We start from the raw sequence: 23431 nt of genomic DNA on the forward strand, positions 1-23431 counted from the left end.
TGTGGGAGCAACGTGATAATGGAGAATTTGGAAATTCACCAGCTTCTCTCCCTGGGAACTGATGCTGCGTGCAGGGTCAGCCCAAGGGAACCAGGGCAGTGCCCAGACAAAAAGGCACAGGGAACCTTGCACTGCTCCAGTGTAGGGTAAAGTCATCCTTCCTCTACAGCACTGGGCACACATTGCCCTAGGAATGTTTTTATGACTTCAGGAGTTTATGACAAGGATCTTGCTTCTGCTGGTTACCTTGAAATACAGTGCAGATGCCTGGACCTGAGCTGTTCCTCTGGGCTCCCTGCACAGCCAACAGAAATAATCACCTGGATTTGCTTCCATGCTGCAATCCCATTGCTGGAGACTTCTATACTGAAGGCTTCTAGAAAATGTTGGGTGAACCACGTCTCCTGATCACCACCTTGCTCTGCTCACTGCTCTGCAGACGTAAGGGCAATTTGGATGCAAGGGTCCCCAGGCAGGAGGGAAGTGTTTGCTCTAGGTGAATTGTTTTAACCAGTCACTCAAGACCCATGGTTAAGTCAGACAGAGCAGGAGAGGGAGCCCCAGGTCACTCCACCAGGTCCATGCTGCTACCCAGCCCAAGTGACCAGCTGATGCCACATCCCTGACCAGGTGCAGAGCTTGCCCCAGGCAAGGAAGCAGACACTGCATTTGCTATTCCTGCTGCCAGCCACCACTTCCCACCCCCAGCATCTCAGTGTCAGGAAGAGAAAGACAAAACCACCCCAGCTCAGACAAGCCCCTGGATGCCCAGCTGAGCAGCTTGTTTCCAGTAGCCAAAAACTGGGAATGCCTGTGAAAGAGTATATGAACATGGCAGTCATGTGGTGACTCTTGCCCATGTACTTCCCTCCAGTCATTTGTCTTAGCCTTCCTGAGCAAGATTTGCTATCCTGATATTTAGCAGCTGAGCAAATTTTGCTTTCCTGAGTTTGTCTGGCCCTTCTCAAAGCCCACTGAACTGCAGCATTTGCAGCTCCCTCCACGGGACCAGCACCTCCTTCTGCTCTTCCCACAACCCTTCCCAAACCACACCACAGTGTGGGGGACAACCTCCAGATGGGAGATATGAGCAGCTCATATGGGACAATCTTACCCTTCCCAATCCAAAATCTGAACCACATCCTGATAAGATACTAACCCAATCTTATTAAAAACCTGTTTCTAATGAAGCTCTTGGAAAACTCTTCAAGTAAAATTCCTCTTCAGGAATTCAGCACCAGGTGCCAAGCCCAGAAAGGGATGGGCTGAACACCAGGCAATCCTGCCAGCTCCACCACTGCAGCAACACCCTGCTGCTTTCAGAGGGGCAACTCAGTGTCCAACATCCACACCCTGTAACTCCCACCACGGGCATACTCGATGTCTACATGTACCTCTAGGTCCCTACCCCACTGCAACACTACCCATTGCACTACAGGAGCATGTCCAAGTGCCACACGCCAGCTCTCCCCCTGCAGCACGCGCTGCCAGGCTCTCTGACCCACTTAGCTGAGGGGATAATCCTCAAATGAGACGGAAAATCCAGCCCAAGCCTCTCCTCTGCAAATGAGATGCAACAGTATCTCCATTCCTCCCCTCCTGCCACTCAGGAGCTTCCCACCACCTTCGAGAGCAGAGGTGTGCTCAGAAATGCTCCAGTGCAAGCTCCTGGCCCAGCCTCCAAGGTTTCTTCTCAGGAACACCATATCTTAACAGAGGAGTGGCATCCAGGCTCAAGCAATGCCCAGGATACCCCCCTCTCTGGGCACAGACAGCTCCCACCTGTCTGCCAGGTAAGGAGATCAAACACTTTGCACCTACGAAACTCTGGTGCATCATCTCTAGTAACACCTCTGAGGCAACTGAGGAAACTACCTGCTGCTGCTTGCAAGTAGGAAAATGGGAGCTGCCAGCACAAGCGACTTACCCAAGAGTGAGGCAGCACCAGGGCCAGGTGGCCCTTGCCCATGAGGTCACACCTGCCCTTCTCCACCTGACACGGGTGCTGCAGTGTGAGAGGTACCTTGCAAGGTGGTGCTCCCCTGGGAAGATGACCCATGGGCTACCTAACCCTCAGCATCAGAAGCCAAGTTCATGAGCCACTGACCCTTCTGCTGATGGCAGAAGCACACCTGCATGATCACCTCTGCAGCAACACCAATGAAGACAGCTGGGAGGGAGCAAGGGGGGAAAGACACAGGGTCCAAAACACTCAGGGAATCCATGGGAAAGTGGCAAGCCCCAAGACTAACCCTCTCGAAGCAATGCCCTACAAAACTCTGGAGAGGACCATGCCAGCAGCCCAGCACCGAGGATGCTCCAAGCCTGCAGCCAAGGGCCCTGCAGAAACAAAGGCGAGAGACCTTGGAGGAAGAGAGCAGCTGAAACACAGCAGGGATCTCCCAGACTGTCAAGATAAGAGAGAAAAAGGTCAGGAGACTCCCTGGGGGCTCTGAGAAGAGCTGGATCCACTTCGGCTGAGCAACAAAGCCAGAGGGGCGGGACAGCCAGTACCAGGGGAAGCGGGAGGAGGAACACAGGATAGAGGACACAAGGGACAAAGGGGAAGACAGAGCCCACCGGGGCTGGGAAGCAGCCAACACCACACGCTGCCTGGCAGGGCGTCCCTGTGACAATGCCACTGCTGTCCCCACACCCCGGGGGCAGGGGCTGCACCCGGATTACACACTGGGCAGCCTTTCAGGCCAGCTGCCTGCCCTGGCCTGGCCATGCCCCCACGGCTGCAGACAGGAGGGTGCTCTGCCGTGGCTGATGATGCCTTCAGGAAGAAGGATGGAGAGCAAGTACTGATGATGCTGTAAGGGAGCATCCAGCATGGCAGGACCAAATGGGCCAAAAGCTGCATGGCAGAGTCAGTGCAGGAGCAGAGAGGAAACCCCACAGTCAGTTGCACTTCTCAGCAAAATTCACTTGGAAAGCTCAACAGAAAATTAAGCCTTTTAATGCAATCAAAGAACAGTGCTGTAGGGCCAGGCTCCTGCACACAGGTATGGAATGACACCCAAGGGACTTCTGAGACTCAAGGGAAACGGAAAGGAGGAAGATAGAGTCCAACATTTCAGAACTGCAGGTGACCTTCTCATACCTTTTCATTTTCTGCACCAAACCCACTACAAGGATTTGGGCTGGTCCTCAACCCTTGCTAGGCACAAGAAAAAGCAGCTTGTTGTCATCTTCTGAATGCTAGCACATGAGGCAAACCCTCCCCACACCCAGCAGCACACTAAAATCCAGACGGGTCCCTTTGTGCACCAGGACTTGCAGCCTACAGATGCAACCTCTTTTCATCAAAAAGGGCAGCCCCTAGAGCTGGGGAACACGCTGGCTGCCCCTGCCCTAAACCAAGAGGAGGGCTCACAACTGCAGCAGCAGCATCATTCCCACTGCTGCGGAGGGTCAGAGCCTGCGCGATGCGCAGCGATGCACAGGGATGCACAGTGGCAGCAGCTCAGCCTAGCCTTCAAGGAAACCCTCCTCTTCAGGGGAAGGTTGCTAAGCAGCCAGGAAGGGATGAGGCCACAGGAACTGGAGATGTACTCTCCCTTCTGCAGGCATTGGTCCCAAGAGCTGACAGCCGCTCAGAGAACGCAGCCAAGCAGACGAGCTTGGAGCCCCACGGCGCAGCCCCAGCAGGACCTTACCCAGCCCCAGCTCCCAGCTCAGTTGCTCCAGGGGCAACCATGGCCACAGACAAAGGACAAATCCTCGGTTGGCACAAGCTGTTGGAGCCAGGGGGAGGGAGAAAACCGACAGATCTGGTTTTATTATCTCTGCATTGAATCAGCTCCTTGGCTGGATCAGCAGCACGAGGCAGAGGAGGGTCTCTCAACTCCCCTTGGCAGGAGCCAGGCAGCTGCTCTCTGGTCGGCTGCTGCAGGATCTGACACGAGGGGCCCAAAGTGAGCATCCTCGTCTGCTTGAGAGGCAAGGGTGGACATGGGCTGCAGCTGCTCAAGACTATGAGTTCCTACAAGTCAACCACAGTGCAAACCCTTCCAGGACCAACCATGAGAAACCAATAGCCTCCAGCTGCTTTTAACATTCTCCCACTTCTAAACCCTGCCATCATTACCTCCAGGGCCCACCTTCCCACCCAGTTCCCCCACTGATGCCCAGGAGCACCAGTGTGCAGCACACAGGAGAGGCTGCCCTTACCTCTGGGCATCGGGCTGGGAAATGGCATTGACCACAGCCTCCACTGCTGTGTCAAAGAGCTCTGGGTCCTGCAGAGAGGTGAAAGCTGCCTGGATGAGGTTCTCGCAGTCCATCAGCGGGATCTCCAGCTGAACCCAGCTGGAGAAGCACTTCAAGACCTTCTGCTTGATGAAACCCGGGGAGTCCTGCTGCTGCAGCAGCTGCTCCAGCAAAGGGAAGACAGAGCCACACTCCTGCGCCAGGACACTCCGTACCTGCCCCTTGCGGTACTGCGGGAGGCGGCTGGTCTGAAACTCCTCGGGCAGCACCGTCAGCAGCTCCAGCAGCGCCAGGCACCGCGCTCGCCCGTCCACATTGGAGTCCTCCGCCTGGAACATGCGCACCATGTCTGCCACGGCGCAGGGCCAGGCGTCCGGCATCATGCTGAGCGCCAGGGAGGCCAGAGCCACGCACAGCCGGGTCAGCACGATCTTGGAGCCGCTGGCGAAGCGGGTGATGTGGGTGAAGAGCTGCGACTTGAGGCTCTCGTACTGGTCAGCAGGGATGTCATTCCAGTAACGCGAGATTTTAATGTGGAGAGCGCTGGCACCAAAGTACTGGATCTCGGGCACCTTGTCCATGTGGAGAAGCAGCCAGCTGAAGTGCCATGCCTGGGGGGACACCTGTGCCTGCATAAGCCATTTCTGAGCCAAGTTCTTGTTCTCGATGTTTGGGTCGTAATACAGCTGATGGAGAGCCTGGAAGAGAGAGGGAAGCACCCTAGAGCAGCCAAGGAGCACCAATGCGGCCTGTCCTGCCTGGGGAAGGCTCACCAGGATGGAGGCCAGTGCTCAGGCTGCCCTGCAAGGCCAGCCCCCCTCCCCACAGCAGCCTGTGTTAGCTGGCCTCCCTCCCCGGACTCTCAGTGAAGCGAGAGTGATCTGGCAGCAGGGAGAGGACTTGCAAAACGTTCTTCCCCTCCCCTCATGCTTCACTCTGGAAATTTCTTTTCCTTAATCATTTCCCATCTTCACCTTCACTCATGCCAAATCTGCATGCTTCCTTGCTGATGTGCCATCGATGGGGTGGGCACAGGAACCCTCTGCCACACAAGGGCTGTAAGGGACATGGCAGACCAACACTCCTGGCTTCCATCCACATCTGCTCTCTGAAAAGTGCTGTGGATGCACTGGCTCTCAGGGAGCACACGTGGTCCAAAACTTTCATCTGTGAGCCCAAGGAATGCAAGAGCTGCTGCAGATCTTTGTCTGCCAGGTTGTAAAGATTCCTGGAAACCCACAGTCACTAAACTCAGGGATTAATCCCTCTATGAAGTCCTTTGAAATATCCCCAAACCCATCTAATTACAGCTGAGCCAGAAGGGCCAGCATCTAACCCTGCCTCTGCCACCATCTCTCGTGACAGTCCACGGCTGCTCAGGCCATCTCTTCATATGGAGAAGGGAAACATCACTTACCTGCTCCCACAGCTTTGGGAGATCTAGTTACTGCTTTCCAGAGCTCAGATCCACATGAACAGCCTCACACAGCCTGCAAGGCTTTATTGGCAGAGGAATGTTACACAGATCTGAAGCCCAGTATTAACTAGTTACTTATCCTGAGTGGGTGCAACTGGTAACCAGCAATGTCCTTGCACATGGAGGGGGAAGAGTAACTACCCCTTGCCTGAACTCCACCTTCCAGCAGCGAGGTTTTCTGCCTGGCACAGCACGTTTCATTTCAAATCGCTGACTGCACACGCCAAGAGCAAGGAAAATCCATGGCATCTGTCAGGCAATCAGGCACCCATCCCACCCCACCAGCAAATCAGAGGATGATTCCAGCAGGTGCAGAGGATTTTTCTGTGTCCCCACCCTGGCTCCAGGTCTCAAATATCCTCCTCCTCCCCCCTAAAAAGCTCTATGAAATTCTTGTGTGGCTCTTGTACCCAGGAGAGGATTTAAACCCTATTTTTAAGCATGCAGAGCTGGCAGCTTGGGGAACAGGAACAAGCTTCCCAAGTGCGTGCTTGTGCCTCCCTCCTGCTGCTTCCCAGAGTGAGACCAAAGAGCAGGACAAAATGGCAGGAACCTTACACAGTCGGCATTGCCTGGGCCATAATTTGAAACACCTCTGTTCAAGACTTTGTGACAGAGGAAAACGAGGATAACCTCTTTGTCAGAAAGAAAGAGGTTATGAAGTACGCCGTAGGAGATGGAGCCAGCCAACAGGGGCTGCAGAGGGACAGTGTCTGACCCACTAAGAGATGTATCCTGACACAGAAAAGGTTAACCCTAGATAAGCAAGACACTGGGAGAGGTAAATCTGTCCCAACAGAGCAGCCAAGGGGAGCCCCATGAGCTCTCAGCAGACAGCCAGGCCTTTGCTCTGTTCTCAGCTATCTCAGACTTCTGCACGAAGCATCGCTCAGCTGCTGGGGCAGAGGTAACCATTGTCATCCCCTCCTGGCAAAGCAACAATTTACTTCGCTGCAGACCAGTAGCTGCAGATGTGCTAAAAGTTCAACCACTCCTGGGGGCAGGAACTTGGCTCCTACCCCTGCTCTTGTGCTAAGGACTGAGTCATCCTGCAGCAGGGCTGAAGCTGGAGCTCCCAACCATTACTGGCTCAGTCTCTTATTTGCTCCCATCGGAGCCTGATGCTTTTTTTTCCCCTGAATAAATCTCACTTGTGATTCCAGAATAGTGACAACCCACTCTTTCCCTTCCCCACTTGCTGGGCACCTTCACAAGGTGCAAAGGCCGGCAGCAGTGCCTGCTCCCTAGCCCAGAACCCCTCCCTATCTCTTCCCAGCCTCTCTTTTTATGCCTCCAAGCATTTCCTAATGAATTTATTTCTTCTATTTTGAACAGCGCTAACACTTAAAAAATCGTGGGGAGAAAAAAAATCCCTATGCATCATAGATTACAAGGCATGATGTGTACACGTACCACAGAGCCCTAACCTCTAAACAAGGTTTGCAAAGCACGGACCTCACCATGTATGGAGGATGGATCTGGCCTCCAGCACTGGGTTTCTGACCCACAAGCTCCCCAGCTGCTCACCTCTGCTGGCCACAGAGCTGCTGCAGGCCGGTCTCACGGCAGGGAAGCTGCACAGGCAAAGCATGGCACTGAGCACACTCCAGGCACACCACAGCAAGTCCCAGAGTGATGTACATGAAGGGCAAGCCTTGCACAGCACCACGGGTGATGGGGACCATGGCAGGGCAGCAGAGCAGGGCTTGGCACACACACTGGGAAGCGCTGAGGGCTCATCCTCCACCTGGCTGGGGCTGCTGGTGCTGCTGGCTAAGGCCTGATCCTGCCAATGCCTTGAAGTCAGCAGACCCTGATGCAGCTCCAGCACACAAACATCCTGCACACAGCCCCAGCAGAGAATCCAGCACTGGCTATGCTAAAATAAGCAGCTGCTGCATTGTAACAATGGCAAAGAGGGAGCACTGTCCTCTAGACAGTGCTGCTCTTCCTCTCGATAGCTGCTCCTCTCGACACTCATTCTGGGGAGACGCCACTACCACTGCATTAGAGAACAGTCAGCAATTGGGTTTCAAGACCCCTTCCCAGGCAGGATCAGCTTTCCAGCCACGTGGACAGCTTTCCCACCACCCCCACCACCCCAGCACCTTGCCCACACCCCTCATGTTCCACCCTGTGCACAGTGCCCACTGTCACCAGTGAGCTCTCTGGAGAAGCATCCACGCCCAGCAACACCATCCCAGAGGCCCACTCCTCCTTTGGGGAGGTTTCCAGCAAAGGCCCCCAAGGACATGTGCTGGAGCCTCCACTGCTCAGCACCTCAAAGAAAGAAGATGAGTGCTGAGATGAAAAAGTCTACCAACTACAAGAAGACATTCAGAAGATGGAAGCAAAGCTGATGCTGAAGGCTCATGATGCAAGCTGCTGGAAGTCAGAAGAATATTCTGGAAAAAAGCAGCTGCTGACTTTCTCAGCTCCCTTCCCCAAGCACCTTGCCTGGGAGGGGACCAGTTGTGGCAGCTCCTGAAAGAAGCATGACTGCTCCTGCCTGTATGCAGGATACCAGGCAGAGAAGGAAAAGCAGCACATGCTCCAAGGCCACCAACAGCATACCCCATGTGGTGCTCTACACAACATGGGAGAGCCTTCCAGAGGATCTCCAGTGATGGGCAGGAATACTGGGACCATCCTAACCCAGCTCAAAGCAGCAGAAGAAACCCCTGGGAGCAGAGCAGGCTCTCTCCTTGACCTGCCACGTGCATCGGCTGAGTACCATGCTCTACTTAGAGTGTGGGGCAGAGCACTGTGCCCTGCAGAAGGGCACCTGAACATGCTCCTCCCCAGCAAGGAAAGACACTGCCCTCATGCCAGGGGCAGGCACCGGCACCAGCTGCTGTTGAACTTTGACATGACCACACCAGGCAGCACCCTGAGGCCCATCAGGAAGCACTGGAGATGACAAGGGGAACTCATTAGCGCCAAGAAGGAGAAGCACAAGGCATGAAATTGGACAGTGACATCTAACAGGGAGGCTTTGTGCATTCCAGTTTGAACGGGTGGCTGACACTAGACCTGCCTTCTCTGCAATTAGACCTGTAACATGAGAGCTGGTAAACAGCCTGGCTGTCAGCTATGCCCTTTGGCCAGGGAAGGAGCTTTCTCCAACATCAGCTCTGCTTGGCTGAGAATAATTCAAGCTTATTATGATGGCTCTTCCCTGCTCAAAAAAAGCTGTGGCCAAAACCTCAGTGAGGCTTTAGTCACTGGAGAAGCATCAGCCCCTCAAATAAGATGCCTTGGGGCAGGACGGCTTGCCCAGAAGACATGGGTCAGAGGTCCCATGCTAGTTCTTTTGGGAGGGGGAGGGGGAGCAGTCCAAGGAGAGTTACAGCCAAGCAGGGGCACCTGATCTTAGATTTCACTCAGGCATTGCAAGGGAAAAGAATCTTCTATGAGCCCAGTCCTCACCCCTCAGAGCTTCTGCAGGGAGTCCAGTGCCAGCAGGCTGTGACCCCGACTGCACTGCCTAAATACATTAACATGGGGTGCCCTGCAGAGAGGTGTTGTGTCCGTGCCATTATGGGATGCCAAGAAGAGCCCCAGACACACAGCTCTGACCCCAGAGAACAGGAGTGTGCTGCCTGCTGTTCTTGGGGGCTCCACGGGGAGACACCCTCCAAGGGCCAGTCTGGTTGAGCACACAGAGGTGACAGCAGGTACAGCCCTGAGGTCTGCATCCCAGCTGGGGAAACAGCAAGCTGCAAAACATATTCCTGCTCTGCTCCTTGTCCCATGCCCACAGCCATGGCATGGCAGGGGCAGCAGTGGCAGCCACCAGCCTCCTTCCAGCAGGACTCCCAGATGTCTCTCGCTGCAGTCTCTCACTGTCCTTTCTAGCTGAGCACACTCACACCGACAGTGCTCCAGGCCTGCATCAGCACAGCCATTACCCTGGCTCTGCCAAGCGAAGGGAATATCATCCCTGCCTCCCCCTGCCCACAGGAGCCAGCCCCCCCGGCCCCAGCGGGACAGGCTGAGCAGCCAGCACCCCGGGAAGGCGGCAGCCCACTGAGGATAGCAAATGGATGCAAAATAAAGCCGGGTGTGTGCTGCCAGGCGTGCTGCTCCTGTTCAAGGACCCACATTTTGCCACCAGTCCCAAAGGACAGGGGTTTTCTCCCCCCTCTTAATAAAAGATGCTGTCACTCTGAAGCCCTTCTTTGGGCCCAGCTTGCCCACACCAAGTCCTTTGCTGCCCAGAAGAGGCTGCAGCCCAGACACAGCTCGGCAGCTTTGACATCCCTCTCACTGCTTCACTGCCATCAGCCCTCTGCAGAGCAGGGATGGGGGCTGTGGGAGACCCATGGAGTCTCAGGGTGGGCAGGGGTCTGAACAAGCAAAGGGTGAGCAGGACCAGAGAGGAACTCTGGGAGCGCAGAGCCCAGGATGAGTTGACACAGCGAGCTGAACACCCCTGTCCACCACCCCATATTTCTACCCCTCACGTCAGTGATGGAGTACACAAGCATTTTAAGAGAGGAATCCCTGCTGGCGCCCAGGCACCAATCACACCCACTCCTGCTCCATCATACATCAGAGCTGAGCAATGGCCCTTGTAGAGCTCAGCTGAGCCCTGGCAAAACAAGGTGCTGCCCTCTCATCCCATCATCACCACACCACAGGAAGCAGCCATGTGTTCAGCCAAGGTTGGCTCTGGCTGCAATCTGCTTCTGCAGGAAGATCTGCTTAAACATGACACAAGGTGACTCCCTTGTTGGTGAAAAGCAGCTTCCCTCGATTTTGCAAGAATCTCCCCTCCTAAGGCCCCCAGCTTACCATCCCCAGCACAGCTGCCACATCTCACATACATGGGCTGCCTCTAAGGAATAAGTGGTCAAGCCGCTGCCAGCAGTGCACCAGACAGAGGATGGCATTCCCCCACCCTCAAGTATTTGTAATTCTCTTGATCAGGTTTCTGAAGACAGGCAATAACCCAAAGAAAGCAGATGCACTTGGGCTTCTCCTCCCCATCCTCCCGGGTGGAAGGCAGCCCCAGCAGCTGCCACATCCCCAAGGCTCAGCATCTCCGAGGAGCAGTGATCAAAGCCATCCCTCTCCCATCGCAGTAGGCTCCGGATGTCAGCTCCATGACACCCCGCCTACCCATCCTGCCGGAGAGACTCTGTGCATTCATCAGGCATCTCCAGAGAGGCACACGGCAATCTGGAAGGCCCAGAGATGCCAGACCACTAATGTGCTAGGGAAAAGACGTCAGCAAATATTACAAACACCCCTGAGGATGAGAGGCAGGCCGAGGGAGGAAAGACCTGGAAGGAATCAGACAAAAAAAGAGGGCGAAAGCAGGCTCTTGGAAAATTCACAGAGGAATGGCACTGCTTTTTTGCTTAATTCAAAAAGGGGGATATTGCCAAAGCAGATCCAACTGCACTAAGAACAGATGAAGAGGGTCTTGCATTCTTCTTCTGTCCAATATTGCAGTGTTAGGTGCTGCTACCCCAGACCCAAGGGAGATCAAAATTGCAGGGCACAAGCCTTGCTTGTGCACTACTTCTCTGAGATGGACACAGCCAGCAGGGACCGAACATCTGCAATCCATCTTCACCAGAGCAGCATTCGTCAGCCCAGCACCAGGCTGTCAGTCACACTGGGGATAGCTCCTGGGCACACAAAGGCACAGGCAGGTCACAGACCAGATTGCACCATTTAGGCAATGGGAGGCTGAGCATCCTCACAGCCTGAAGCTCTCGGCTTTCCCAGCCTTCTTTTTTCTCCTATCCCTCCAAATGCAGCAGCAGAGCCCCACTCGGCAGCAGGTGCAGGGGCAGCAGCCCAGAGCTGCTGACTCCCAGCAGATCCAGGCAGCATGGCCACACCAGTTTGCTCTGGCTGTGCTGAAGCCAGAGCAGCATCTAGGTCAGGCTCAGAAGAAAACAAAAAGCAGATGAGCAGCCCTCGGCTGGGACTGGGGGACACCAACACGGTAACTGTACCACAATGGCTCAGCCTCAGCACAACCCTGCTCCTTCCCTCTGTCACGGGAGAGCTCCTCATGGAAAAAAGGAGCAAAAACATACAGGGAGCAACTTTCAGATGGCTCCTGAAGTGCAGCACCTGAACCTGGTACCTCAGGAACAAAGGCAGCTGCCTGCTTGCTGCCTGCAGGCTTTCAGACCTGTCAGCTGGCCCTGCCTCCAGCACCTGCACCCTCCTGCCTCCCTGAAACCACTGGTCACAGCTGGAGGGATCTAACTGTCTCTCTCTGGCACAGGTTATGCTGGATAAACACAGCAATGATGCTCTTCAGCTACGCAGGCACCAGAGCTCTGCAAAACTGTGGGGGATTTGCCCAGCCCACGGCATAATAAACAACAGCAGGGGTACAAAAGGGTCTTCCAGGGACATGAATCCTCTCCACAAAAACCATCAGAAGAGTGTGACAGGCACAGTCTCACCAGAGGCTGCCCTGGCTACAACTGCTACACATGATGACTTCCACTGCAGGTGTCCTGGAAAAGGCTTTGACCCTCTGATTTAAGGGATAACGAGCTCCTCATGCTGTTCCTAACACCAGCACTTAGCACTAACTGACTCAGAGTGGAGTCAAACCCTGACTTTAATCACTATTCAGTATTATTAATAGCACTATGCACAAAACCTGGCAGGTGGAAGAGCCCAGGCCAGTAGAAGCGTCATTCATCTGCCAGCATCACCTCTGACAAAGCAGCTCTACCCACCTGCCTCCCACCAACCCTGCCCCCAGCAAAGCCCATCTTTCCTTTGCTTTGTACCAGAAACATCCCACAGCCCTCCCTGGAAAAGACTGACACAGGAGGGCTCTGAGCTCTGAACCTCTGAGTTTTTTCTGATCCCACCCCCCATTTCTTCCCCTGCTGCCCCTTGCCAGCAGCTCAGAGCCCCACCGAGGTCCACAGCTGCACCTTCAGAGGACACCACTGAGATGGCAAAGCCTGCGGATACCCAGAGAGGCCAAGCAGGCTGGGGGGGAGGGGAGATGAAGCATCCTAGAGGGCATCTCTGCCTCCTCCCAGGCCGCAGGAGACTAAATCCTGAGCAGCTTGGCAAGGACAAGCTGCGTCTCGGCACAGCCCCACCTCACCCAGCCAGCACCGGGTGCCCCTCACCCTGGCACTGCCCACCCTTCCCGGGCAAGTGTGCACTTCATTGTTGGTGCAAACAAAGGAGCGGTTTGTGTCTCACGAGGAGAAAGGAAGTCAGAGGCAAAAGCATCCAGCAGCCCTGGATATATGCAGAATAAGCTGCAGAAGGTTGCATGAATGTACCATTTTCCAGACATCAGTTAATCCCCCTGGACGTGCTCTGTCTCCATCTCCCTGGAAGAGGTGAGCTGTGTCTCACCTGAAGCCACAAAGGCAACCAGTGCCCAGTTACAAACCTGACATCCCTGACTCAACACGTCCAGCCAGGCCAGGCAACCTACTGGGGAGGGACGCGTGTGAAATGTGCATGGGGACGTGGTACAGTGGTGGGCTTGGCAGGGCTGCATTAATGGTTGGACACGATGATCTGAAAGGTCCTTTCCAACCTAAACGATTCCGTGATTCTATGTGCCCACCAGCTCGCCTGCAAGCATTGCTTTGGCAAGGATCTCAAGTCTATTCTTATAGAGGAAAAACGAGGACACTGGGATTCCCACCAGCTGTCTGAGGACAGAGCTATGGATGTCTGTCAGATGTCTGGCTACAGGGTAAGTGGAAGGGTGATGTACTCTCTTGTTGTTTGCCCTTCAGGGATGCATCCTCTGCTGCCCTGCCCCCATCACCTCCAAGGTGGCCAAGGGAATGTTTTTGCTCAGCTGCCTTCCCGGGTGCTCACTGGAGTGCCCTGCTTGGTCTCTGTGATGAACTCCAGGTCACAGGGCAGCTGCTCAGGGCTTACCCCAACAGCAGTGTGATGCCAGCAGGCCTTGGTTTGCCGTGGCTATTCCCTGGATCCCAGATTTCAGCAATCGCAGCCTCACTCCTGTTGCCCTGCAACTGCTTTGGAGGACCCTGAGCATCAGGGGCTGGATTGCAGGGTTAGAAAGACATCACGGGGCCATCCACCCCCCTGAAGGCTCTTCCCAACCGTAATACTCAACAATTCCCAGCACATGGCAATAGTCCCTTCCCTGCCTGATGGAGACAGTGATAATGGGCTTCACATCGATGCGGCTGGCTCAGTAGCCACGACCAGACCCGTGGGCTCTCCCTGCCCGGCGCTGCAGCTGGCGACCTAGAGGACGCCGGTCGGAGACACACACAACCCCTCCTTTCTGCTCTCATTCCTGCCACATCGTTTTCCCTCCCCGGGCTGCCCCGGCGGCTCTCCCGCCCCACGCCCCGGGGGCTGCGGGCAGGGACAGGGACAGGGGCTGCCGCCCGCCGCCCTCCCCGGGCCGGGCACAGCCGAGCAGGTGCCCCCCCGCTCCCCGAGCCGCATCCCCCGCACCACCGCGGCAGCATCATCTCCCCGCCGCCGCGCCCCCCGCCCCGCCACGGCCGGGCCGGCGGGGTTCGCTCACCTTCTCCACGTTCTCCACGGTGAAGTCGAGGCCCTGCGGCGGCGGCGGCGGCGCCTCCGCCCTCCGCTCCATGGCTGCGGCGGCGCTCAGGAGGCGGCGGCGGGCGGGCGACAGCGGCGGCGCACGGGCAGCCGCATCGCGGCGGGACCCGCCTCCCCGCCCCGCCGGGGGCGGTGGCACCGGGGCGGCGCGGGGCGGCTCGGTCGGGCCGGCAGGCGCCCGCGGGACTCCCCGAGCGGCCCCGCCGCCCCGCTCCGCTCCTCTCCGGCCCCGCCTCGCCTCTCCCCGCGGCCCCGCAGGCGCGGCCGGGCAGCCCAGGCCCTGCCGCAGCGCCGCGCCGCACGCCGGGAGCGGTAGTCCCGGCAGTCCCGGCGGTCCCGGCCCACGCGCGTCCCCTGCCGGGCACCGCGGCTGGGCGGGCCCCGGGGCCGCTCCCACGCGCGGGGCGGGCGGGGCCGGCGGGAGCCCCGCTCCCCACCCTCCCGCTGCCGGCTCCGGGGCACCCCCCGTCCCCGTCCCCACCACGGGCACACGCAGGGGTTGGACGCGCAGCCCATCGCTTTATTGCTACAGGAAAAGGCGACTGTACAAAAATAGAGTTTATCCCTCAAATTTTACAAATAATAGAAAAGGGGGGGGGGCACGGGGCACTGCCCAGGGCTTCACTGCAGCGCTGGGGTTAATTTACACCCGGCCCCCGGGGGCCCAAAGTCATAAATAGGAGCTGCCGCTCGAGAACAATAAATAAATAATTTAGAGTAATAAATAGTTTAGTGCCGCAGCACCACGGGGCAGCGGGGGGGACCCTGCCACCCCCCTGGGAGCCAGGCAGGGATGGGGGTCCCAGTGGGTGCCCGTGACCCACCACCCTGCAGAACACCAGGGGCTGCTGCTGGTCTGGGTGCAGGTCCCCCACCCCACAATGGTGCAAGTTGGCCTGGCTGCACCCCCGTCCTCAGGCACACCCCTTCCCTGCAGGGCAGCTCTGGCCACCACTGACCCCAGGGTGCCTGAAGGGACAGGGAGGTTTTGCCTGCTCTGAAACTTGGGGTGACACTTGACCCCAGCTCCCCCAAAGCAGGGGTGGAGGAGTGCTGCTGGTGGACACTGGGCTGACAGACCAGCCAGTGAGTGGTGGGGATGGTCCATACTCCCCTCAGCCCCTCTCTCAGGGCTGAGCCACAGTGCATCCAGGCAGGACCCCATGTAGCCGTCGGCACCAGCTGCTTGGCACTGAGCAGGAGGGGGCTTGGCTGCCCACACCCCAGTCATGGCTCCATCTCACCTCGGTTCTTTGTGGCCACATAAAAACGGAGGCACCAGCCTCTGCCAGACCCTTCCTCTGAGCACCGGTGCCACTGCATGTGGCAAGCCGGAGTCTGCCAGCATGTGTCGAGCTGAGGCCAAGCCAGTGGCCCCCTCCTCAGCCAATACAGCTGCACTCGGCTGCTGAGAGCTTCTCCACTGTCTGCCATGTGTTCTCCACATCCATGAAGGAGACAGCCTCATAGCGGGTGGGTCGGCAGCAGGGGTGGCTGAGGATCCGCTCCTGTGGCCCCGGGGCGATGAGCTGCTGCCGCAGCAGGCTGCCCAGTGTCAGGTCATAGTTGCTGCGTGCCCGGTGGCAGGACCCACTGCAGTACTTGAAGAGCACGATCTCGTCCGAGTTGAAGCCCAGGCCCAGGTCGCGCACCTTCACCATCAGGTTGCGGATGTGGCAGTTGCGCCCGCGGGTGCCCCGTGAGGGTGTCCGTGCCCTCTTCTTGGCTTTGCCAGCGCCCGGCGGTGAGCGCTCAGCGCGCAGCAGCAGGTCCTCCGCCAACTCTGCGGCGCCTGGACCACCCGTCGTTGCATTTTCCCCTGTACACGGAGGAGACAGCACCATCAGTACCCATCCCGCAACCATCGCCCTCCTGGGCCTGCTGAGCCTGCCTGCCCCCGCTGTGACCTATGGCCCCTCCTGACCACCCACCATGACACTGGCTGGGTGCCCAAGAGGCAATGGGGTGAGCGGGTGCCCAGCCAAGGATTTTCTCATCTCTAGGGCTCTGCCGCCACCCCCAGCACACAGCACAGAGCCCCCTTCAGCCCACCCCGAAGTGCAGCCCCAGCCCCACACAGGCTGGGGATCCCCACAGCAGCTCCCAACCTGGACATGCCCCATGTGCAGGGCTACTGTGCCCAGGCTGTGGGTCCTGTCCCAAAACACACCATACAGCTGGCTCCAGGCAGCGGCGAGTGGCACCTCCACACCATCCTCCACAGATGGGCTGGCAGTGGCCATGCCCTGTGGTGTAGGGGCTGCGTCCAGCGTCTCATTGCAGTGCGGTGTTCGCAGGGTGCCCGTGGCCAGCCCAGCCAGCAGCGATAGGATGGCGAGGAGCCCCCACAGTGTCCCCTCCTGCAACAAAGCACAGCACAGCTGGGCGAGCCTCAACCACAGTCCCAGGAACAAGGCTCCATTAGCTGGGGTTCGGTGGGGATGGGGAAGTGTGGTCCTGGCCATCACAGCCAGACAGACCTGGACTCACCTTGGGCTGCAGATGCGTGGCAGGTCCTGCAGGTCTCGGCTCTGGTGGCCCCTGTCGCTGGTCCATGCTCGCTGCAAGTGCAGAGGTTGGAGTCAGTGCCCACGCAGCAGGGATAGGGTGGGTATTGACCTGGCTGGCTGGGAGTTGGCACATGCTTCTCCTGCCTTCTTCAACCATGCAATCCCCTCCATCACCCCCCAGAACCCCAAAAACCTCCTGCACCCCATGCATGATGCACCCTCACCCCTCTCCTCTCCTGGCACAGCCAGGCACCCTCACCACACTGCACACCCCTTCCAAGAGATTGGGCAGCTGGGGCGCCCCAGCCTTTGTCCAGCACCTCTCCTCAAGGGGAATGCAGCCACCTCCCTGTGCAAGCGGCCTGGGATGCCAGGCTGGGCTGTGAGGCAGTGGCTGGGGCTGGGAGTGCTGCCGGGGGGGGGCCCTTTCCCATGGCCCTTCCCTGGGAATGTTTTTCTTGCTTGCAGTGGGAGCCTGACCTTAGAAACTCCAAATCCATTAGCACAGGGTCCTCGGGTGCAGCCACCCCTCGGCCTTGCGCTGGCTCCCCAGGCTGTTGCCTGCACCAAACTGGGACATACAAGCCCAGAACAGCCTGGGTGAGTGGGGTCTCGAGGGGCAGGACAGGCGGGCAGGTCCCATGGGTACATGGCGGGATGTGGATCACCATGTCAGGCTCGCTGTAGTCATTCTCCCCAACACCACTGCTCGGCGTCCACTGCTCTGACACACAGAGGGGAACTGGATCCCTGCCGTGCATCATCCCAGCAAAGCAGCAAGCACAGTCTCAGGGGAGTGATGTCCCCCAGGAGGTGCTGGGGCAAGGCCCTGTCTGCAGCCACATGTTCGCCTCCTTTCCCAGCGCCCTCCTGCGGTGCAGGGATGCTCCTGTGTCCCAACGTCCAAAGCCAGGATACCCTAGATGTGGATCCCAAAGGGGCTTGTACCCTTCTTGGCCCATCTGCTGGATTCCCTGTCTCTCGGGATGGGACTGTCCTCTTGGAGACTAGTGACATTCTGCACTAGGGAGTTCCCCTATCCACTCTGTGACTTTGTCCCAGCATGTCCCAGTTGCTGCCATAGCAAAGCTGGGATGGGACATGCCTAGGAGAGCACTCCTGACAAAAAAAATGAAAGGACGTGGCTGGGCACCGCTGGGACAAGAAGAAAAAACAATTTCCTCCAGTCCTTTCAGCATCTCAGGGGATAGTGCCCAAGTCCCGATTGTTGCATCTGATGCCACCCTGCACTGGCCACACTGTGGCAAGGGGCTGTGGTGGGCGCTGACAGACCCACGCGCCTCCTCCGGGGCCCCTGCACCAGGTGAGATGCTCCCCCCGTGCCGACAGCTCTCGCACCGGCCCCCCCGGCCGCGCCAGCCGCCACAGCCTGGCCAAGCACAGCCCACGCTGCACGTCGCTCCCGTGGCGGCCCGTGGCCCCACGCCAGCCGCTGCTGCCAGGTCACGGTTTTCCCAGGCTGGCACCCCCGAAGGGGCCAGGCGAGGGTCCCCGCGCCCTGCTAGGAGGGGACGGACTCCTCCCGGTCCCCGCTCCCGGGAGCCCCGCCGCGGCCCCTCGGCTTAAGCATCCCGGCGGGACGGGACGGGACGGGACGGGACGGAACGGAAAGGGACGGAGCAGCCGGTGCAGTTCAGGCTTCTCCCGTCCGGAGGCAGCACAGCCACAGGCTCTGCGGCAGGAGCGCTGCCGGCGGGGCGCCGGACGAGGGCAGCCTCCCTTCGCCACCGGGAGCCTCGGGGCCGAAGCGACGGCCGTGCTCCACCAGTGCCTCCGCAGACACGGGGCCCCGTCCCCGGGGGCAGATCCCTGAACGCGCAGGACCGAAGCCCACGCTGGCCCCGCAGCCCCGCTCGGTACCTGCTTTTCCCCCAGCGCGGGCGGGGCTGAGACAAGCTCCTGGGCACCCCACGGCAGTGCGAGACCTGCACACTCCGCGTCAGACCCCCACGTCCCGTATGGGGGGAACCTGGTTGGGGTCTGCCCCTGCCACGGCTGCCAGAGTCCAGCCGGGCTATTCACGGGCACAGGAAGCTTTTCTTCCAGGGTCGGAACCGGGCCCATCCAAGTGAGGAAGGACCTGCTTGGCCCCCCACATCCGTGTCCCCCGTCCGGGGCTAAGCAGCAGCGTGCTGGGGCAATCCCTGCGTGGGCCACCGCACACCCACCCACGCAGAGCCCGGCGAGAGCCGCGCTGACCGCACCGTGCACGGGGGATGGGAGCGGCTGCCCCGAGGCTGCACCAGGACCCCAGGGAAAGCAGCGGACACTTGCGAAGGGCATTCACGTGGAGCCAGCGGGTGCCCCAGCCCCAGAGTGAGGGTCTTAGCTCACGGAGTGGCCATGCCTGCCCTGCAGCCCCGGGTCCCGCCGAGAAGTGCGGAGCGGGGTGGCCGGAGACCCCCGCGGGCACCTGCGGGAACCGGCGGAGGCCCATCATCCCTCCGCGCTGTCCCTGGCAGAAGTGACGGGGGGTCAGAAATCAACCCCACATGTGATGCGGAGCGGGCACCCGCCCCGCAAAGCCTTGGGAGGCCCGGGGACGAACACGTGGGGTACACGGACGAGACCAAACTCGGCCCCTGTCGGAGGTAGCACAGGCGGGGGGCGCTGGGCAGCCCCTCCCCGTGGCTCTCGCCGGGCCACCGCCCGGGCAGCCGGGGCGCGGACCTGTCCGACGTGCCCAACGGGCCGGGCAGGAGCCCAGGGAAGAGGCGACGGAGTCCGCCCCCGTGTCCCTCGGGCGCCCGCAGCGGGGTCCCGCCTCTCCCTGCCCAGGCAGGGAACCCCATCCCCGCCGCGGCCCTCAGCGCTTCCCGCCGCCGGGCCGGGCTCGGCACCCCGGCTATTGCCGAGGGGTGGGCGGCGAAGCGGGTTCCCCCCGTCCCCCCACAGTCCCGGTACGAGCCACCACCGAGGTCCGGGGCCGCCGGCAGGCTGGGGCGGGCGCTGTCGCCCGCCGGCCCGGCCCGCACTCACCGTGCCCGCGGCGGGGACCAACCCCCGGGCCACCGCTGCCCCGCATCGCCTCCGCTCCCCGCCGCCCCCCGCCGCCCGCCGCCGCCGCGCCGGGGCGGGGCGCTGGCGGGGGCCGGCGCTGCCCCGCCGGCACCGATTCCCGCCGCTGCTCCCGGTGCCGCTCCCGCTGTGCCTTGGGATACAGGTCCCGGTCCCGCTGCGCGTCGCGGTGCGGTGCCGGCGGCGGCGGGCGGACGCACAGTGCGGGGCAGCGACGGCTCCATCCTGCTGCCGTCGCCGCTACCGGTGTCAAATTCCAGCCGCCGTCACCTGACCGGCGGGGCGGGCACCGGCACCGATACCGGGACCCCGATTAGCACTGGCACCAGAATACCAGCCGCCATCCCGACCCGCAAAGCAGCGGCACCGGGACTCCGACCGCACAGGCGCCGGGACCGCCCCGGCAGCAGGACGGCACCGGGATCCCGCCAACAGCAGGAGCCGCAGCCCGACCCGCTTCAGCACCGGCTCCCGCTGGGACCCGCACCGGCGCCGAGCTCCCGCGGAAACTCACACCCCGCCGGGAACGTCACCGGGACCCCCGGCGGCACCCGACCCCCGCTACCGCCACCTGCACGCCGGCCGACCCCCGGGCAGGCGGACGGGCAGGTGGACCCGCAGACCGGCCGGCCGACCGCCCCGTGAGCGGGGCTCCCTGCCCCGACAGCCCCGTCCAGCGCGGGCAGGACGGACACACGAACACCCCCGGGGAAGCGTTCAACCCTTCTCGGAGCGCTCCGGGGTCAGAGCCCCACGGGGCCCCACGCCCGCCGTCGGAGGGCAGAGCCGCACACGTGGGGACCCGGGGGGGATGGGTTGGCGAGCAGGGTCGGGGCCATTCCGGCCGCGGCGGGACCGGCCGGCGTCCCACGCACCCCGAGCCGCCGCGGGCCACCCGTGTGCCTGGCGCTCGCGTCCGGCCGCGCCGGAGGAGGAGTCCGGCCTCCTGCCCGCCCGCGCCCCGCGCCCCGGTCCTCCCCGGCGGGGCCGCCCGCCGCCGGGCTCCTTACCTCTGCCGTCGCCCTGCCTCCCTCCGCCGGGGCCGCCGCTGGCCCCGGGGACATGGGGGCCGGCTGGCGAGTCGAGCCGAGCCCGTGCAAGTCCTTACGTCACCGCCCGGGGCCCTCCGCGTCCATCCCGGGGCTCTCGAGTGCTCCTTGCGAACGTGCCAAATCCCGGGGCCGCCTCCGCTCGGCCCCGCTTCACACGTGCTCCCCTGGCCGGAGCCGGTCGCCGGGACGCGTCCCGGGCCAGGCGAGCCCCCCGGGGCCGGCCCTCATGGCCGCGGGGTCCGAGGGCGCCCGGGCGGGCTGCGCGCCCCGGGGTGCCGCGGGCCGTGTCACCTGCCCCGGCGGCGCTCCGCCGCCTCGGCGCAGCTCCCCGGGCTTATGCAACTCCCCGGCTGGAGCGGGGCCAGCGGCTCGGTCGCCGGCTGTGCCGCGGCTGCACGCCGGGCCCCAGGTGGCCCGTGGGGTCTGCCCCGACCCCGGGCACCCAGCGTGGCTTTAACCTCCTCCCCGCCGCCCGGCAGCCCGGGCCCCGCGGCGGGGACGGCCGGCCGCGCCTGCAGACACCTGCGGAGCCGCCGCCTCGCCTGCGCTCATCTCCTCGGATTATCCAGCGCGGGGGTGACAACTCCCGCGGCTCCTGCAGCATCACCTGCTAGGGAGTGTGCGGGCGCCCACTAAGCCGTCCCCGCCACCGCGAGCAGGGACGGCGGAGGTGGCACGCGGCCCTGAGCTGCTGCCCCTGCCCTGGAGTGGCACCTTATCCCTCCCGGTCCTGGCACAAGCACCTTCGCCAAATCTGTGGCCATAAGTGGCTCCATACCTGCTAGTGGGACTGTGTGGGAGCATGGGCTCTGCCATGGGGCTGTGCTGCCCCATGGCCGTGGCTCGAGGCTGCTCCCATCTGACACATCCTCATGGGAGCTGTCAGGGGTGATGCCCTTGGATGACTTGGCTCAGCAGAGGTTTGGAGGCTGGGGAGCATCCCTGGCATAGAGAACCAGCCAAGGGCAGGGAACAGGATCCTCTGCTTCACAGGGCTGCAGACTAACACAGCTGCCTGCTTGGAAAATTTCCATGTGAGTGGTATGTCCTGTTCCAGGTTGACTGGCTGTCCCCATGGGGCTGGGATTGGCCACAGCCCTGTCCATGCCAGGGGACCTACACAGGAGGGGAGGGTTGCCTCCCACACCAACAGCCCTCAGGGCTTGGAGACAGCCCCAGGTGCTGGCTCACCACAGGGGTTACCCTCAACCCCTCCCACCTTTCCTTGCAGATTGGGCAGGTCCTGATGTTCCCAGGACATAGCTAGGAGCTACTGAGAGTGTGGCGCTGGTGGTGGGCAGGAGGCTTTGTGGGGCATGGCACAGGGTATCAAAAGGACCACACACAGGTGAGCCCATGGTGTCCTCCCCAGTCCAGTGAAATGAGAGGTTGTGCAAAGCTGTGCAATGCCTGGCTTCTGTCCTCTTACAGGTGTGACCCTTTGAGGCTGCTACCGCAGCCACCTGGGGACACTGGCTCCCTTCTCTGCCCTTGGCTCTTGTCCTGGGAGACATGAACCTGCTGCTGCTGTCAGCCCCACTAATGTCCTACCATCGGCACCTCTTCCCTGTCCCTCCAAGATTGTGGTAGGAGCAGACAGCATGTCCCAGCTCTGTGCTTCAATCCAGGTACTGCTATCTCCCTTTGGGCTCCCACAAGTATTGGCTCTGCCATGGAGAGTGCTGAGCATGATCCAGGCTCCACAAGGTGCTGGGGTGCAGCCCCACAGGTCTCCAGAGAGATGGGTGACCTGCTCTGTGGCTGCTGCTGGCACTGCCTGTGTCAGCCCATGCTCCTTGCACCCCCAGGGCTGGGGTGTCTGAGTGCCTTGCCTGGTCTGGAATGAGCCCTGCGGGACTGGGGCCTGCTGTGACATTTGTCCCTGAAGGTGCCACCCTTCTGTGCGGCAGGATGGGGGTGACACAGTCCAGTCAAGTGGCAGGACTGAGCACACCAGGGCTGCTGCCATGCCTGTGCGAGGCCATGGCTGGGTGTGACAAAATACATGTGGGAGAGAGCTGTGACGCGGGTGTCCCCATCTCAGCGGTGGTGTGGCTCTTTCAGAGGCACCTCTGAACAAGTCTCCTTGTCTCAGGTGACCTCAACGGCCCTGTGTGCCCTGGTCCCAGGCTCTGTGCTTTCCCCTTCCTCAGCCCTCCCAAGGCGAGGACAGGGAAGGAAGGAGGGTTTGAGCAGCCCCAGCATCTCCCTTCTGGAATCTGAGACCACACACAGGGAGGGCTGGGCAGTTGCCCCTGTGGTGTCCCATAGGGTGCTGGCAGGAACCCACCCTTGTTGTTTAGGAGCTGGGAGGCCTGGCAGACCAGTCACCCACCTGGAAGTAGCCTTCCTGTTCCTCCAGGCGATGGGACTGTCCCCAACACGTCCTACGGCTCCAGGAGCCCGGCGGCATCACCAGGGTTTGCTGCAGGGGTTGTGCTCCTCCTGCTGGGACTTGGCAGGTGTCAGAGCTGGTCATAGCCTTGGCCCCTGGCTTCCTAAACTGCTTCCTTCCTGGACACTGCGGTGAGAAGGTCACTTGGCTGGACACCTGCCTTTGTCAGGGCCGCACC

The 23431-nt window shown here is 60.5% G+C and overlaps 2 protein-coding genes across 5 annotated transcripts in view; both read right to left on the reverse strand.

The window, feature by feature from the left end:
• Positions 1–14374, reverse strand: part of IPO13 (importin 13) — a 31599-nt gene extending 17225 nt beyond the window's left edge. For all 3 annotated transcript variants that reach the window (XR_010432856.1, XM_064665423.1, XM_064665422.1), the window contains exons 1-2: positions 14217–14374; positions 4177–4913 (exon numbers count right to left, since the gene is read on the reverse strand). Coding sequence is in view for 2 of the 3 variants with exons in the window: in XM_064665423.1 (XP_064521493.1) it covers positions 4177–4913; positions 14217–14288 (809 nt within the window). In the remaining variant the exon portion in view is untranslated. The remainder of the gene's footprint in view (positions 1–4176; positions 4914–14216) is intronic.
• A 384-nt stretch (positions 14375–14758) lies between these two features.
• ARTN (artemin) lies at positions 14759–21529 on the reverse strand. 2 transcript variants are annotated; one of them, XM_064665448.1, is made up of 4 exons: positions 20817–21529; positions 16748–16818; positions 16428–16617; positions 14759–16076 (listed from the first exon to the last, which is right to left on the reverse strand). In XM_064665448.1, the coding sequence occupies exons 2-4, from the start codon at positions 16811–16813 to the stop codon at positions 15640–15642; spliced, it is 693 nt and encodes a 230-aa protein (XP_064521518.1). In that variant the 5' UTR covers positions 16814–16818; positions 20817–21529; the 3' UTR covers positions 14759–15639. The 2 variants fall into 2 exon arrangements, with proteins under 2 accessions (XP_064521518.1, XP_064521517.1); XM_064665447.1 differs by lacking the exon at positions 20817–21529 and having other exon boundaries at positions 16748–20808.
• Positions 21530–23431: the final 1902 nt, after the last annotated feature.

This window comes from Pseudopipra pipra, chromosome 9, assembly GCF_036250125.1.
Source record: "Pseudopipra pipra isolate bDixPip1 chromosome 9, bDixPip1.hap1, whole genome shotgun sequence".
Classification (NCBI taxonomy): Eukaryota; Metazoa; Chordata; class Aves; order Passeriformes; family Pipridae; genus Pseudopipra; species Pseudopipra pipra.

What these genes read in the sequence shown, in the direction of transcription:
- ARTN (XM_064665447.1), bottom strand. Translation starts at nt 16,978, where the DNA reads ATGCATGGGGTGCAGGAGGTTTTTGGGGTTCTGGGGGGTGATGGAGGG. An exon ending in CCACGCATCTGCAGCCCAAG is followed by an intron (nt 16,618 to 16,747) that starts GTGAGTCCAGGT and finishes GCTTTGTTGCAG; the next exon opens with GAGGGGACACTGTGGGGGCT. An exon ending in TGCCTGGAGCCAGCTGTATG is followed by an intron (nt 16,077 to 16,427) that starts GTGTGTTTTGGG and finishes CTCCGTGTACAG; the next exon opens with GGGAAAATGCAACGACGGGT.